Genomic DNA, 17,450 nt, shown 5'->3' with positions numbered 1-17,450 from the left:
AATTTTTGCCTTGCCATGTATGGTATATGTTTAAAGAGCCCTTGACAGCCACACTTTCTTATTGTTTTTATTTAATATTGGAGATACATCGAAATAACCATCTTAAAACAAAGTTGAATTCTTTATTTACCAAATTCAAACGAAAATATCACATTGGCTTCCATAATCAGCCGATGAAAAAGGATGCTTTTTCAAACTTGGTTCTTTGCTAGGATGACAAAATGTCATCTGTTTAAAGTTAATCAATTGAACATACAAAAATGCTTTTGAGGTGATGCGTTTATAAAAGCCAGATGATATTAGAAGAAAGACGCCCAACGCGGAGGTTAAAAGGCATTAAAAAACAGTGACACTTTTTAAAATTAAAATTTTATGCTTTAAAAACAGTCAGTTTATGTGTTTTAAATCATATTTGGCAGCTTAACATGATCTTCAGCCATAGACTGTGAAACCCCTCTTGTCTCCCGGATCAGGACATGTACTCCTAACTGATAAGGGCACGTCAGGAACGGACAAAACAGACTTCGCACATAACAGACTTCTTACCTACGCAGACGTCAAAGACGTACCATGGCTCCGCGTCTGTATGTTTGTTCATCTCACCCACCCTATTTCAAGTACAGTTTATACCTACTGGATACGCTAATTATTTTGCGGGCTGCAGCCTAGGCTGGGGGGGGGGGGGGGGGGGGGGGCAGTCATAGGTATCATATGGAAAAGGTAGAGTATTTGAAGATTCCTTAATAAGAAATGACCCACGTTTTGGCCGCCAAGGGGGGATGCGCGCACACCCGGTGCACCCCCCTGTGTACGCGCCTGAGCTGTCATCTGAATCCAGCTTTATAGGAACAGCCGAGAAGAAAAACTCAGGGTCGGATAAGGGATGATATATAAATGTCTCTTATATTATATAAAATAGAGTTTCAAAAAGTCGTAACCCCTCTTTTCCACCCCCCCCCCCCCCCCCCCCCATTTTTTAATTCGCCGACTTGATTCCGACTCCAGTTCGTCCATGTCAAAAGGCGGGGAGATCAGTTTACTACTGCCCATTCTGAATACTATTCCAGCGTTTATTTGATCTTCTCTGGAAACCCCCCCTGGACAATAAACTAGATGAAATGAAGCGATTAAATTATTCCAACCGTGTGATCTGACCACTCGCTTTGTACGGGTCAGTTGATACCCATAACGCTGGTTACACAAGAAGGAACCAAGCCAATCTAGCCCTGGGAGGCGGGAAGGGTGAAGAATGCATAACAGATGAGGTGAGAGAAGAACGTGTGGGAAAAAAGGACCAAAATGATGTGATTGAGCTTTAACTTTATTTGAAGGAAGGGTAGCAAAAAAAAAAACGCTACTAAACTCACTCTGTTAATGATAACTGCGAGAAGGAAGGTTCTTCAAAACAGCAACTCACAGCCTTTCTTTCTGACCAAACCAACCAGCTAACATTTAATTCCAAGCAATGCTGGCGCTTTTTGTATATTATGTTGGGGGGAGGGGGGGGGTACAGAGAAATGGTTCGTCAGAATTATGGTCAACCGAGCTGTGAGTAAGCCGACGATGACTGATGTTTGCGCTATTTGCTTGAGCAGGCTTAAAAGCTAACAAAGAACTGTTAGAATTGTAGTATATATTTATCAGGATTTAATTTATAGCAAAATATCTTCCGTACCGGTTCAGTGTTTTTATGACAAAGCAGCGCGCAAGTACCCATGGATTAACCACCGATGCATTCAACCGTTGTTTGGGTGCCTGCTACGCATCGACGGACCAATAAACCACAACGATTTCAGATATGCACTGGAGGCTTTATTAGTTCTTGCGTGCGAGAGTTGGTGTGCAGATAGAAGATCAACAAGCGACAAAGAGCAAACCAGAGCAAGACTGTTGGCGTGAAGACTGCGTTCATAAGAAATCATGAAGACGATACAATTTCCTGGTTTGATGAACTCTCAAGCGAAGCTATTACAGATTCAGGCAATGGGAGCGAGGACTGAACTCGGGTATGTAACACCTTTTGCGACATAGTGGAGATGTTTCGTGGAGTCTTGGGAATGAGATGGTAAATGTACAACATAATAAACGTGTTCGAGAAATACGTACTAAAATCTTTGTCCACCATGTGTACATTTCTGCAATTATTTTTCACATATAGCAAAATTGTCCAAGCTAATTCAATGGCACTTCAACATGAGAAACTCTATTAACTTGTTTAAAATCTGTGTAAACTTGATCGTGTCTAAGTTTTAAAGCTGAAAACACTTTCTTTTATTTGTTCCAGGCCCAGGAAAAGCACAAACTTGGACAGGATCATAAAGATGTGCTTTTCCTGGGCCTGAAACAAATAAAAGAAAGTGTTTTCAGCTTAAAATTTGGACACGATCAATTATATGTGCTTTTCCTGGGCCTGAAACAAATAAAAGAAAGTATTTTCAGCTCTTAAAACTTGAACACGCATAATAGACACGTATTGAGATAATTACTTTTTTATGACCTGCGGAGAGGATAGGGAAGGGAACAACTGAACCTGAAAGACGAAAAGCGAATAGACTAGACGTTACGAGATAAGGACTGAAGAGAAGCTTGCTACTTGAAAGCAACTGTAGCAGGTATCCTGTCCGAGTTGCCTTGTTCCTGTTCCGCTCCAAAACCTTTTCACCTGCTTTACAGAAGTTTTTGGTAAATTAACACAAAAAAGGTACAAAAATGTTATTAACATCTGGAGCAGAAGTTTAAGATTGGACAGCAGATTGGACAGCTGGGTCGAATGTTGATTTTGTTCAAGTTCCACTATGTACGAGTCATAAGATAAAACACCGGGAACTGTCAGCACCCGGATCACGAGATTCAGGGAAGACAGGATTTTATTCATTATTAATATGCGCATTCGTGATAACATTATATTGATCGTATAGAAAGCGAGGTCAAACCCCTAACTCATGCATGGTTGGGTATTCATCGCACGGCACTTCATCAACCTGTACCTATTATAAAGGAAACATGACACCAAAATGAAATAAGCATTTATGATGAAATATAGCTATCGATGTTTGGTTTTAAAACTGCGTTTGCGCTTATTGATTACATGAGTCTTTAGAATCTTGTTTTAAAAATGTCTTGCTGGTGGCGACTTTCTTGATTGGCTGACGTCAAGAGTTGTACACACTTGGTGGGGATTCAGTCGAACTCCGCTTGCCAGGGACGGGTGAGGTTTTACCCAAAAATATTCGTCATTATTTTACCTATTTTGGAATGAAAGACACAATGAAAACAATGAAAAAGGCAATCCAAGAAAGAGGGGGGTTAAACCCTCTATTCTACATTAATAACACAAACCAGTTAAGGGCGGGCATCTCTTTATTAATAGCTCGTGGTGGCATGTATACAATAGAAATAAATGTAAAGTATGTAACTACAGAAGTTTAAATCAACGAGATCTAAATTTGTGAAAGAGACGTTTCGAATGACCTTGCATATCTTACGACTCTTTAAATACCGACTCTCATAAACTTCCATGGGAGGTATTTGTGTACATTCCGAAACATGAAAATATATATTTATGATATCATCTTCCCACAACTCTTTGCGACATGCGCGTGAAACCGAGGTCAGGCATCAGAATAGTCAACAAGATGCAAAATTGTCAACAAGATGGAAGTTTGTTTGTTTTTCTCGCGCACGTCGCAATTAATTGTGGGGTAGATATGAGGAAGGTGAATAGTTGTCCGTTGGGGGTGGGGGAGCGGGGCGATTATCGGAAGTTATATCGTAGACATGTACTTTTAACGCTCCATTTAATTTTTGCGCTATCAGCATTCCGCGACAATGTAATGGATGTTTTTTTTTAATCAAGTGCTAACTTGCGCTAAATAAATTATCATTAATTGTTATAAGCCTTGCCCCTCGCTCCTATTGGCTAAGCAGCTTCTCGGTTAGTGACGTCACTCTTGATTTGCCGCTCGCTCGTCAGGAAAAAGCTTATCGCAAAAAAATGTTTGACAACAGAAGGCTGTCACAAGACGCATGGGGAAGAGGCTAAATTATTACTATCCGTTAGTAGAGTGTGCGTGAGTGTTTCTAGAAATGAGGTGTACAGATACTGATTTTTCTATGATATCCTATTCCAGTACTACAAAAGCACCTGTGTACCAAAAACCAAAAGATCTGTTACGAGGCAGCGAGGGTACGCCGAAATGCTGCTACTGCAAAAGCGAAGAGGACGAAGATATCGATCATTTCTTTCTCTCCTGCGGCAAATTCCACGAGATTCGAGAATCCCTCCTTCTACAACTCAAAGAGAACCTCGAGGCTCTTGGTGATCGGGGAGTTCAGGCTTGGGACGCTTTTAATCAGGGGTCAGCTACCATTAGGTCCCAGATCGTCCTCGGTCTATTTAGCTTCGGCAGTCACGTGGATGAAGTGGTTGGTCAATTTCGTGAGCAGTTCGTTGCCGGAGCCTGGAATGAGCGGATTGTGATCTGAAAGACAAACGAGCCCGCGAACAAGCTGGCAGTGGATACACAAGGGTTTGGTTTTGCGCCAAGCCTATTATTTATGCTTGGAATGACATTTAGTGAACCACGGAGTACACAGAAAAGAAAAGTAACAATCAAGATGCTGTATTGTCCTCACTAGGATAACTCGTTTTATTCAATGAAAAAAAAAATGAAATGGATTAAGTTTTATAATAAATAAAGAAAAACTGATAATACATGACGGTGTTTTTAGCCAAGATGTCCCGCATAGCGACTCAATCAATCACCACTGTGGCGATTTTGTAATCTATTTATATAGCATCATTTACTCTCTCGTGTTCGAAGATCACTTCACGTTCAAAGCTCCAAACTGGTTGCTGAGCTCTCTCATCACGTCCTTGTGGGGCATCCCTTGCTGCTTGACTTTCCCGTAATTCTCCTTGACAAACAGAGCGAACTTGTTGGGTGTTCGGGTCTGCGCCGGAGTACCGTCCTTCTTCACAGGCGGCTGCAGTTTTAGTCGACTGCAAGTTAAAAAAAAATCATTAATTCTTTTGATCCGACTTGCGAACCGTTACAATGGTCTTCTGTTGTTTTTTTTGCACATTTAAACGTCTCTATATTTCCATCATTAGATTACGTTAGTATGATGGGGTGAATTTTATCGTGATACAAACAAACCCAATTCGGTAATTAAATGATTATCGCATTTGTCTCATCACCCCTCCCCCCCCCCCCCACAAAAAAAAGGGAAAAAAAAGGGAACAAGGAAAAAAAAAGGCACCGCATTTTGATACGTGTTTTGGGTTTATCTCCTCCCTTTCCCTAGTACCATTGACCCTCACAAGGTCTAAGGATCATTGTTATATGGTTTCATTGTCTGATCAGGGAAGAAAATACATCGAAAAAAACAGACATAGCATGCTTGTTTTTTTATTAAAAGAATCGATCTAATAAAATTCCATAAATAATCCTTCAATAACGTAAATATTTACAACGAATATATTATATCAATATATATCTCAATATATATCTATACAATTTTATCCTTTTTTTAGATGTACAACTAAGCCTTTCTTATAATATTACAAACTATCTTACAATGCCATATACTGTCGCAAATGTACATTTAATGCTTTCACTTTTTTCCATATATAATTAGGCACATTTTGATGCGAAGTTTAGAAAATTACTCTCCATATAAGCATTTATTAAATTTTAATTATGTTATTCCATAAAGTATAATTACTAATAATATAAACTTCAATAGCTAACGCAGAAATTGTGAAATATGAAAATAAGCACTAACGGGCCCCCAACAAAAATTATTTGTGTATGTTCTTTCTTCCTTTGTTGAATGAAACTTTTTTTTTTATCACTGATAGAAAAAGTCAGCTAGTTTTTGCATGCATGAACTCGTAAGATCCCACTCATCGAGTTGCAGCAGAAACCTATCCCTATTGGTTGTTTTTGACAAGCTCTTAATGACGTCATATGTAAGACCTCTCTTTGCAACTGTCCTCGCCATCGACTCACTAAGCATGCCTCGTAACTTGGTAACCAGGTCTGTGGAGATGTTTCGCGCCTTTTCCACTTCCTGCCATTCATTTCTTTGTGTCGAGTACGTGCGTACTGGTATTTGGTGCATAAACGCAGCGAGCTCTGTTCCATAGAAGACCCTCTTCATGGCTCTAGCATCCTCAAGCGCTCTGTGTGCTACGGGGAAATAGATGTTTAGACACCCTGTGAAGACTTTAAGCTTTTATACAATGCAAAGCACGCTACCGTGGTCAATTTGACAGTTTTGGGATGTTAGTCAATGTGGATATGAGAAACAATCTGATCAACATTGTGCACTCATTGTGCTTCCAAGTTTAAGACTTTGATCCTCGTAGTTGTCACTTTCTCGAAGCTTTGTCTAACTGGTCATGGAAACGAAGCAATTTCATTTCAAAAAGACTTTGGGGCACATACGGCTTTCCAAGCTCAACATTTGCTGTGTGTCGGCTAGCCTTAAAAAAATATTTTTAATAACCCGCTTTTTAAATGTCTATGCTTACTTTCATAAGGTACGTTCAATAAATTTTCTTTAAATACTCTAATGGATTAATCTGGTTATTATTACAGTGCGATTCCTGTTATTATGGTCACCAAGAAATGTGCAAAAAACGTAGTTTTGATTTTGACTGACAGCTTTAAAGATGTCAATTATATTATTTCATTGGAAGGCTGATTGCCAAAGAGTGTTAATTCTATCAATCAAATAACATCTTCTTTTTAGCATTCTAATAAACTTCTTATGTGTAAAGTAAGAAAAGATATAAAAACTTAGGAATGTGAGAAGCATACCATTGTAGTTTTCTTTGGGGAAATACGTAGAAAACAGACTTTCCATTCCCACTTTAGAACTAGGCGTGAGCATCTTCGTTGATTGATTTTTTCGGAGCAGGAAAATAAACAACAATACCTTTTTAAGGATATATAATCACTGTCAAGCAAGCGAAAAATCTTTCCTTTTAACGTGGAGAAAATTAAGCAAATTTTACACTCCATTGCTCATTGGGCTTTGTAACATCTAATTTGAAATCGGAATTTTTCTCGGGTATTTCTAGATAAGACCGCATGCCAGCATACTTTTGTGCCAAATGAGACATTCCCAGTCCTACACGGCCTCCCTGCAATACCTACGACTCTATTGATTCAATTACAAACAAGGAGAAAATAAGATATATTCCACCAGAATTAGCATAGAGTAGTTGTCTAATCTGATATCAGACCTGCCTAAGATGGACCAATGTGTCACCAAACTGCACAAACGACAAGATGTTCTGATCCATGTCCTTCCTTCTACTGATTTCGGACAAGAGAATGGGAAAATCGTAGGAAAACCCATTGTGCGCCAGGAGAACTGTTGAAAAAAAAAATACATAATAAATTGTCATATATTATTAGGACAACTGCGGGGACGCCCCTTTAAATTGCTATTCATCAACCTCCTCATATGATCTTCTCCATCTTTCCTAAAAACACCCTACATCTGAGGTTTTTCTTGCAGCGAAACCAGTGACACCAAACAATGAAATTATGTATTGAATGTTTATGCCGACCTATCACGAGCTGGATTTAAAAACAGTAAAATGGAAAGTTTTTTTCACATAATTTCACATATTGCTCGTATTTCCACTGTTCTTCATTTAAATGTCATTGATATGTTTAGAAACATGTTTTACCTGGGTAGTGGGGCTTTCCAGTGGAACGTTCAACCAGGAAAGTCACTATTTTCAGCCATTTTGAAAACTTTGTCAAAACCTTTGACAAGTCAGGCTTGGCACGCAAGGTTCTCTTCTTGATGCCACATTTGTTAGACACTGAAACATAATCAATTTTTTTCCCTGTAAAACTGTTTTCCTTCAAACGGGGTATCTATTGAAAAGCGATGCGTAAATTATAAAACAAAGCCAGCTTTTAACCCTGACCCCTTCCTTTCGAAATTCACATCAACATTTTACTTCAAATCACATTCCCACAGAAAGACAAGAAATAGTTTTTTTTTAACAAATGCATTTTTTATAATAGGAAATTTTCTTCTGTGAAAATCCTGTATCAAAATGGGGTTGAAGGTAGTCTTACTCATGTTTGGAGCTTACCAATTCTTGGAATCTTCTTTGAAGTATACACAAGGGACTGGAACTCTTCAGTTGTTGTAAGATTCACTTCTTCTGGCAACGGCTGGACTGAGGCTGCTATCTCAATGATGTGATCGCTATAGACTGACCCTCCCGTCCCCTCACAGTCATACAAAAAATAGAGCGGGGCAGGGCTAGGAGTGCCGATCCCAGAACTTTCAGGAACTCTTGGACCAGAGCTGATGATGTCACTTTCAGAATCAGGAACAGTTGAGGTAAGATTGCATGTCTTGATTTTAGAATTAGAAAAACGTTGTATAGTGATAGAGGTATCAATCAGAATCTCTGAACTAAAATCTTTTCGAAGATTGCTGAGGTTCTTAGACACAGGAACACCGCTTCTAACAGGGTTGAAGGTTTGGGATTTGGAACAAGAATCTCTTGGAACGTGACTGGGGTTCTCAATTTCCGAACTAGTAGCTTCTTGGTGCAGAATTTCATCTGATTTCCTTTTTTCGCTGGCATTGTCAGTGTTATTAGACACCGAAGTCCCAAAGAACTTTGTGATTAGCGTAGCACCTTTTGAAGGCCTCTTTATTGTTATATTTCCCTTTTCTATTGTTTCTTGCATTTGCTTCGTTTTGCTTTTATTCCTTTGAGACCTGTAGAGAAGAGATTTTAAGAGTAGTACACAAACAGAGGGGGGGGGGGGGGGTCAAATCGCATGATGTTCACTACATGTCACATCGATACAAAACGAAGAAAGGATTTCGATGAAATAATGGCCATTAACACTTACCCTTTTCTTTTCATTCTATCCAGCTAACTGTGAAAAACCTTTCTATTCAAAAACGCCCGAATCACATCTTGATACTTTGATGTCAACATCTTTCGTCTTCCTGATCATCTGAGATATCGATGATCTCGAACTCCAGCCTTGTTTCCTCGCCAACAGAAATTGTTTGGTTTCGGACGCAAATACAAATTTTCCTGTTGTTGTTGTTGTTGTTCGATCGACAATAAATGAAGCCGTTGGCAGAGAATCAAGACGCTTTTCATTTTCAAAATAACGTTTCTCAAATGCATTTTTTACGTCGCATTCAATGTATGTTTTAAGCCCTCAATTTATTAGTGCTAGTATCGTATTTCTACTTGCCCCCTTTCTCTGATAGATGGATACAGATAACGTCACAGCGTGTCATTAACGAAAAAAGTACGCAACGAGACGTAGTCGAGTCAAGATCAGCACACCAACCTGTGGCAGTATCCACATCTTTGTTTTTCGGTATTGATGGACTTTGAGTGACGGCTTATTCTGGAAAAAAAATATAGACGTGCTTTGGAAGGTCTGAACTGATTGTGGCCACAAGAACTTAGAAAACTATAGGGGGATTTCTTATGTAAAACAAACAACGAGTGTAAACATCATTAGCAATGGGTGATTTATATATAAATACCCACGTGTTTGAGCAGAATTCATTAGTGCATGCATAGACGAATTTAGCGTTTATCTTGTAGGTATGGCAACGGCTGATTGGCGGGAGATCTTGAAGTATGTAGTTTGCCCTTGCCGCCCTATAAGAAAATAAATACGAATATAAATAAGAGCACTTTACTATATATATTGGGCAAGCAAATAACTTTAACTTCGCGCTAAGGATTAGCTAAATGAGTAAAGCGATAAGTGACTTTACTTGCCATTTTTTCCAAACAGGGCCATGTCCAGCCTTGACGCCGCTTATAAGCCAGGCAGCGGCGTGACACATCTCGTGGATGAGTGTGTCACGCAAGCGATCTAACAGCAATCATCACTACATCAATAATTTAGGCATAACACATGGTGATGTGTGGTGTAAGAAGGAAATTATGCTCTCGCACAATACAGGGTCACTCCCATCCCCGGCAGCTAATTCAAGCAAGGAACTGAGGAACCTTTGATCAAATATTGTCAAAAAATATAACAGACTTCATTCGTGTTTATTTTGAAGTTTTCTTTCCAAATGTGAACAAGAACGACATTCTTAAACATGAAACATGTAGTGAAATATGGCGAGTTCAAACCATGCTACATATTTTAGTGTATGTTGTTGTCATCTAAACGGGGGGAAGTGATATAAATTTAAAAGAAATATAACAAAAAAAGGATGCACAAAAAGCATCGTTGATCAAAAGTAATGAAGGAAACAATTAGTTCTCTATACCAGACTCCATCCATGGATAATTTTAAAGCTTTCTTTCCAAATGTGAACAAGAAAAACATTCTTAAACATGAAACATGTAGTGAAATGTGGCGTGTTCAAACCATGCTACATATCTTAGTGTGTATGTTGTTTTAACATGGGGAAGTGATATAAATTTTAAAGAAATATAACAAAAAAAGGTTGCACAAAAAGCAATGTTGATCAACAGTGTAATGTATTAGCACACTTTACTTAAGTATCATATAACAGAGATGACGTTACTAATACTAATCTTGACATCGCTTTTTAAAACTCTCTTTCCTTTCCATTCACGAGCATCCGCGGCAGAATATATGCGGGTGTTTGGTTCGATTTTGGTTAGGGGTCTTGTTCCGCAGTCTCACTTTGAAAAATGAGGCCGTGAGAGACTAGAACTAAATTTCAGTTTGACAGATTGACAGACGAAAATCGAACATTGTGCCATGTTTTTACATGGGACTCGTGATCTCTCGTACGGTGTTCGTGGTCAATAAATCAACAAGAGGAGTGCACAAGCAAGATTTTTAGAGCACATTTCAGTAAATTTGGAAAAATGTTCGCTCGTTACTTGGGACGAGTTACCACAGCTTTCAAAGAGTGTTGAAGGAGAATTTAATAACAGTTTCAGACCGATTTTGCCGACTTATTTTGAGCCAGGTCGAAAGCGTACCACAAAATTGGACCCAAACACATTGACCCCTCAACCGGCCTGTACCGGCTTTGGAAAGTACCCACAACCCAAAAAATTCATAAATGCAAAATAAACACAACAAGATGAAGATACTCAGGCATCAGTCTAAGGGATAAATGGTCTTGCAGATATGCATCCAACCAAGGTGATGGCATCTACTCTTAAGCCAAATAATAGCACAGGTTCTTTGACAAATCTCAAATCGAACAAGGAGAGAAAAGCAGAACCACCCCTCTCAATAAAACGCTCAAAATACCACACAAGGGAGAGAGATCAGCAAACACAGCTCAAGACACAAATAGATACCTTTATTCTGATCCTCCAGGTACATTTCCATGGCCTCAAAACACAATGTCCACTCCTTGAAGGATTGTACAACCACGAAGATGTCTTTACGTATTGCAAAGCATTCTGGGAGATCCAGGGGAAAATTCACAGGAGGGCCAGTCAACACTCCTACCCCCAAAGTCAGATGTTTTTTTATAAGTCTTTTCACCCCGAAGCCAAACAAATCAATTCCAGCTCATACAGACCCAGAATAGCAGTGTAAACAATTTTGCAATCAATTTGGTTTCAGAAAAGACAGCATTTAGGAGAGCTGTGGTGATTCATTAGAAAATTATTTTCTCATCCAGGCAAAGCCAAACAAGAAAAAAATCATCATGAATCCACCTTTGCTTGCAAATATCCATAAGTAAAGCACTCAATTGTGCCTCAAAAGACTTCATGATGTCCTGAGACACTCCCCTAATATGCTCATAGCTGTATTTTTTATGAAAAATACAAGCAACCATCAACTTGTGCTGGCTTCAGCACAACGACGAGGGATTAAAAGTGGGGACCGCAAAGCACTGTTGGAAAGCTTGGATATCGCTGACTAGGTGCAGCTGTGTTTGACTTTGATGGGCTGTATAAAACTCAGAATAGGGGGGGGGAGGTATCTGTTTTCAGTCTGTTTTTTGTAAATTCAGCTCAAAAAAAGCCAGGAGTCAATGGGTTAATCAACCACCCCTAGATTTTAATCAAAATAACTAGACCTTTTTAGACTTGTGCTGTGACATACACCAGTGGATTGGATCACATATATGCCATTTCTAGCAAGTGAATATCTTTAACCTAGAAAATAGAATTTTTTTTTACTTGGACATGACTGGACTCATTGATAGGGATGATATGCATAGCTTTTTTTAGAAAAAAATGCCCAAGAAAACATCAGATTCAGGCAAGGTTTTGTGATAAGATTACTTTGACGGTGAATATACAGGAAAAGTACCAAAAGTGGGTTGACACTGCTGCTTTGAATTTATAAAGGCAAATATTTTTATAGAATTTGGGCTCCCTGTGGTTTCCCCAATGGTTTTAACATAAGAATTATCTGTGAGAATATCAGCCATAACTAAAAGGAGGCTTGTTTGTCTATCAAGCAGAATTTGCTTACACTGTTGTATGCACCTAAGCTTGCGAAAAAGGCATTGTTCTCAGGCAGTGAGGCAAGCATGATTTTTTTAGGGTGTGTTGGTAAACACATTGACCCCTCAACCGGCTTGTACCGGCTTTGGGAAGTACCCACAACCCAAAAAATTCATAAATGCAAAATAAACACAACATGATAAAGATGATGTCCTGAGACACTCTCCTAATATGCTCATAGCTGTATTTTTGATGAAAAATACAACCATCAACATGTGCTGGCTTCAGCACAACGACGAGGGATTAAAAGTGGGGACCGCAAAGCACTGTTGGAAAGCTTGGATACTGCTGCGGTGCTTGACTTTGACGGGCTGTATACAACTCATAATAGGGGGGGAGGTATCTGTTTTTAGTCTGTTTTTTTGTAAATTCAGCTCAAAAAAAGCAAGGAGTCAATGGGCTAAACAAGCAAAACGAGCATCCTTACTCAATGCCTAAATACTCTAGCTCACTTGGCTATGGATTGTACGGCGTTTGGGAAAACTTATCAGTTCATAACAATGGCCCAATGCCTTCTAGTAATTGCTGAAGAGCATGCAACAAGTTTTAGCAAACCCAAGTGATGCTAAAAGGTGAAAAACACCTTGACAGAAAAGCTTAAACTGTAAAACAATCAAAACAGATTATAAAATGGTTTTGCTCATAAACTTCAGGCTGTTGTGTTGCTTTTAAAACTGACCAAATAGGTCGGGGAGGAAATGGATATGCCAAAAAAATCAAATTCTACCAACCATGACTCTCGATAAAAGAATAAAGACTTAATATATTCCAAACCCTCTAACAATTAGCCTACCTTACGTTTATTGGTATTTTTAGTGAAGAAAAACTAAGCTGCCGCCATCTTTGTTTTTGTTTCAAAATGTCAGAAACAAGAGGGAGTAGCAGGGGTAAGACCACGGGCACAAGGAATTCAACAATCCCAAATAAAATTTAGGATTGTGCCAGCTATTCAAATCTCGATAACAAAAAAAACCTAAAATTCTAAAATTTCAAGCTTAGCTGGCTGCATGCATACCATGTAGCGTTGGAACAACACTGAAGCAACTGAATATCACTGTCGCAGCATTTCCTTTCTATTTGAAACTCTAGTTTGTAATACCATATAAGGTCATGGCGTATGCCATAAGTGGTAAATACTGTGATTAAAAATCAGTCTATATTCGCAAACCAAAGTGTGCGGTTGTGTTAACTGACTGAAATGAATATATAGCGAAAGACACTAAAAACAGTCTTGCTCCTAGTACCGCTCGTACTTCCCGCGTCCACGACTCTCTTTTCGTAAAACGTGTCTTGTACGATTGTACCTAGACTCCTGTCACAAGAAAGCACTTTGCATTGAAGATACATCGCCACTCAAATCTATGTTTTTCATAGGAGGATTCTTATAGGAAGTGTGCTCACTCTTGGAATAGGGGATCACTTGACCTTTTGGGCTGCAAACTCAAACCAAAATTGACCGTGCCCGTTTCGTCAAAGAATGACGAGAGTGCGCGACTTTGTCACCCAAACATTCCCGTGATCTCCTAGCGCAAGTCCCCTACTGGAAAACTAAAAACAGCAATGAAGGAAACAATTAGGTCTCACCTGCAGAATCAATTACTTTGTCGGCAAGCTCAATCCTTGCAGTATTTATACCTGCCTTCCTAGAAATGCACCAATAGTACAAAATATTGTGAGGTATAACCCATTTCTGAGTTTTCAATCATAGTGCCATATAGCCGGGTGCAACCCCAGTCATTTCCATTTGCTTGAGCTTGAATTATTATCTATTTCTTTACAGCATCCTTTGAAAAAATTCAGACTCTACACAGGAAGCTGCTCCCTGTCCAACGCTAGCTTGTCCCTGGTATAGTCATAATGAGGTGTGAAGACACTGGGGGTTGAGGAACACTACAGGGCAAAGAGGGAAGGTCGGATGGACTAACCTTCCATAGTAACAAAACCCTGCTGTACTTCTCATCTTGTTGTTCCAGGTTATACTGAAATCAGCTGGGAGCTGGTCAAACAAAGCAAATTTCTTTTTACAAGGCCTGTAGCACTGGGGTTTGGAGGGTTCAGAAGGACCACCACACTTGAAGGTCTGCTCATGTGAACAAGACTTGAAAAATACTGTGAGCTTTGAGAAGATGCCAAAGTCTTAAAATCCTGGCTTTTAAAAAATACACACCTTTTTTTCAAAGACAGTATTATTGTACAGCTCAAACAACTCCTTTGCCAACTGCTCTTTGCCTTTCTTAAAGTTCTTTGCATTACTGTAGGGGGTAACAATTGAGTCTAGAGTACTACCAGGACGAGGTGGTGTGGCTATGAATAAAACAAAGAAATATATAATACTATTCTGACTTTTTTCTGAGTTTTTAGGGGCAACGGTTTACTCAACAAAGCACAACAAGCGGAGAGATGGAAGATAGCCTTATGAACCCTACATAGGTCTCTATAGTTTTCTATTTCACCCTCTTGCTTATTTATCCCGCTTCATTTTCTCTTACATTGAGTCACTGATGATATCACAAGAACAGTGATTAAGCTAAGGCATTATTACAATCTGAGCAACCTATGACTTCATTTTAAACTATTCACTTAGTTCTACTGAAGAAGCATAGAGTGTAAACCCTTAGCTCTGCCCACAGAAAAGTTAAATCTTCATTGCACAAACTAGATGCATAACTGATCCTAGATCCTTTAAGCAACAATGCAGGAATAAGCAAATATATTTTTTCATGAGAATATAGAAAACAGTACCTGAAGATGCAGTCCTATTGGAGGGAGTGTACTTGGTCTTACGGCTCTTTCCACCAGTTGTCAAAGCACTGGTCTTGAGTCCTAAATAAGGTAACAACACCATATAAGAAAAAAATTGTTAACTCAAATGAATAATATTGATGATATTTTAATGATAATAGTAAAAATTTTGATGACCATGAGAAACACCTTTCACAAACAAGCCTTATTGCCAATATTTAAAAAATATATAAAATTGTATTATTATTTAACGGTGTATCAGCATGACAATGCCTAACTGTATGGTACCTGGTGGTTTATTTACAGGTTTTGGTGTGGCAAATGTCCATGTTTCTGGTAGATTGTCTTTATTTAAAGCAGGCTCATCCTCAAAAACTTCTCTGTCACAGTCTAGCACTGGTCTTTCATCATCGTCAGAGGAATCCTCATCACTTACAATGAAATCATCCAAACTGCCTCTAAAAAAGAGAGTGGAAAACACAACATTGTATTTCCTTTTATTAATATTTTTTTCTTATAAAGTAAGATTTCTAATCAGGGATTGTTACTATCCTGCACAAAGAATATTTAGGTTGCTTTTATTTTCTCAGGAGAGGTATTGTTAGGAAGTCTAAATCAAAATTACAACATATCATAGATTTGAAACTTTTTCTTCCAAAACTTATCCATCCTTAGGCTAATGATCAGAGTCGGGTTCCTAGAAAGTAGGTTAAATGCTAACCCAGGAATGAATGCACTTTTTATCCAATCAAATGTCGAGATAGTATTCTGTATTCATCGCTAACCTGCTTTCTAAGAACCATTCTCTGAAAATGACTTTGAAACTTTGAACCACATTTCCACATACCGACTTTTTGTTTTCTTTGTTCTCTCAAGATCACTAGGTGTTCCTGATTGACGAGTTCCTGACAGGCGGAGTGGGATAGGTGTCCTGTGCTTGGTAAAAACTTAAAAACAAAAGAAACAAAGCAATTCAACAAAAATATATTAACAAGGTTATCCACAAACAAGGTGAACTTAATGTTGATTAAACATAGTTAAGTCTGCCGGCGAATTTGCTAGGGACAGCCGTGTATAGACACTGTAATGTTTGGAATGCTCACATGACTCAAGATCATCTGAATCACTATCATCAACACTGTTTTCTGGGTTGTATTTCTGTAGCATCCGCTGCCGTAGACTGACACAAAAAAGATAAAATTAATCAGTATGGTATACCCATTTGGTATCCTAACACGATACATCTTACTGTTGTTTTCACCATTCTATGAAATATTGCTGATAATATTCAACAGTTAAATCTCGTTCAGGCTTCCGTAATCGAAAATCCATGAAGCGTTTTCATTGTTTCCAATCATGCTTCCTCTAGGAGCCTATGGGGCAAGGTGCTTACCAATGAAAAGCATCAAATGTTAGTTTAAATAGCAGGAGCCAGAAAGCATTTTATCATTTGGAGATTAGTGAAGATAGAGTTTGCAGAATACTCAAGTTAAGGTTCCATCTGCATAAGTGAATTCTTTGAAATTGCATAATCCACTAAGCTACCTTTTTGGTTGGGGAGGTGAAGCAAATGGTTCTGCACTGGCAGGACGAGATACCGCATCGGAACTATCGGTACAATCACTGTCAGCCAAAATAATCGGCGTATTTCTATGGTGATCACTCGAAGTGTTCTCGGTGTGAATGACAAGATTCTGGATGCTTTTGTCCGAATGACTTGATTTGCGCTCCAAATTTTTTCGATTCTCGATTTCTTTAGATAACTGCAACAGAATAACATTGGGTTCATTTTTATTACAAACCAGAAAGTGACTGAAGGATATTATCTTTTCGGACAACACGACTTATAAATTTCTTACCAAGATAATAGTTTCGTCAATCGGCCTCCGGAACCATCCAAATCGTGTTCCAAGATCATTAAACTTTGCGCATAAAGCCTCGCTCGTCATCTTTCCTTCCATTTTTGATTTATCTTTAAGGCATTTAGGGATAACACAAGCATAAATGATCGCTACCAAATACTTTAAGAAGTCATTTTGGTAGAATTTGCCATTTCAGCTTAATCGTGTCGTCTTGTTTTCTGTGCACCGTATTTATTCAAATCGCGCGCCAACCAAGCTTGTCAAAGAGCACGGGGGTAGGTAGGGTGGGGCAGGTATTGTCATGGGACCAGGAATTTTAACTAGGATATTGATCACACAAACTAAACAAATGCGACAAAACA

The 17,450-nt window shown here is 38.8% G+C and overlaps 2 protein-coding genes across 3 annotated transcripts; one reads left to right on the top strand and one right to left on the bottom strand.

The window, feature by feature from the left end:
* Positions 1-1,780: 1,780 nt before the first annotated feature.
* On the top strand, positions 1,781-4,714 carry LOC5521904. Its single transcript, XM_001641614.3, has 2 exons — positions 1,781-2,006; positions 4,131-4,714. Exons 1-2 carry the CDS (start codon positions 1,921-1,923, stop codon positions 4,483-4,485), a joined length of 441 nt encoding a protein of 146 aa, XP_001641664.1. The 5' UTR covers positions 1,781-1,920; the 3' UTR covers positions 4,486-4,714.
* A 366-nt stretch (positions 4,715-5,080) lies between these two features.
* On the bottom strand, positions 5,081-17,356 carry LOC5522005. Of its 2 annotated transcripts, none has more exons than XM_032367343.2 (17): positions 17,086-17,356; positions 16,772-16,989; positions 16,330-16,406; positions 16,074-16,173; positions 15,515-15,684; positions 15,227-15,307; positions 14,652-14,788; positions 14,410-14,480; positions 14,069-14,127; positions 9,803-9,899; positions 9,566-9,679; positions 9,360-9,419; positions 8,126-8,766; positions 7,709-7,846; positions 7,256-7,386; positions 6,828-6,924; positions 5,081-6,194 (listed from the first exon to the last, which is right to left on the bottom strand). In XM_032367343.2, exons 1-17 carry the CDS (start codon positions 17,185-17,187, stop codon positions 5,854-5,856), a joined length of 2,634 nt encoding a protein of 877 aa, XP_032223234.1. In that variant the 5' UTR covers positions 17,188-17,356; the 3' UTR covers positions 5,081-5,853. The 2 variants fall into 2 exon arrangements, with proteins under 2 accessions (XP_032223234.1, XP_048589220.1); XM_048733263.1 differs by having other exon boundaries at positions 6,094-6,194; positions 6,828-6,925; positions 7,261-7,386; positions 17,086-17,355.
* Positions 17,357-17,450: the final 94 nt, after the last annotated feature.

This window comes from Nematostella vectensis, chromosome 10 (assembly GCF_932526225.1).
Source record: "Nematostella vectensis chromosome 10, jaNemVect1.1, whole genome shotgun sequence".
NCBI lineage: Eukaryota > Metazoa > Cnidaria > Anthozoa > Actiniaria > Edwardsiidae > Nematostella > Nematostella vectensis.
Note: the sequence above shows the minus strand (reverse complement) of the source record. Positions and strands in the feature narration are given on the sequence as shown.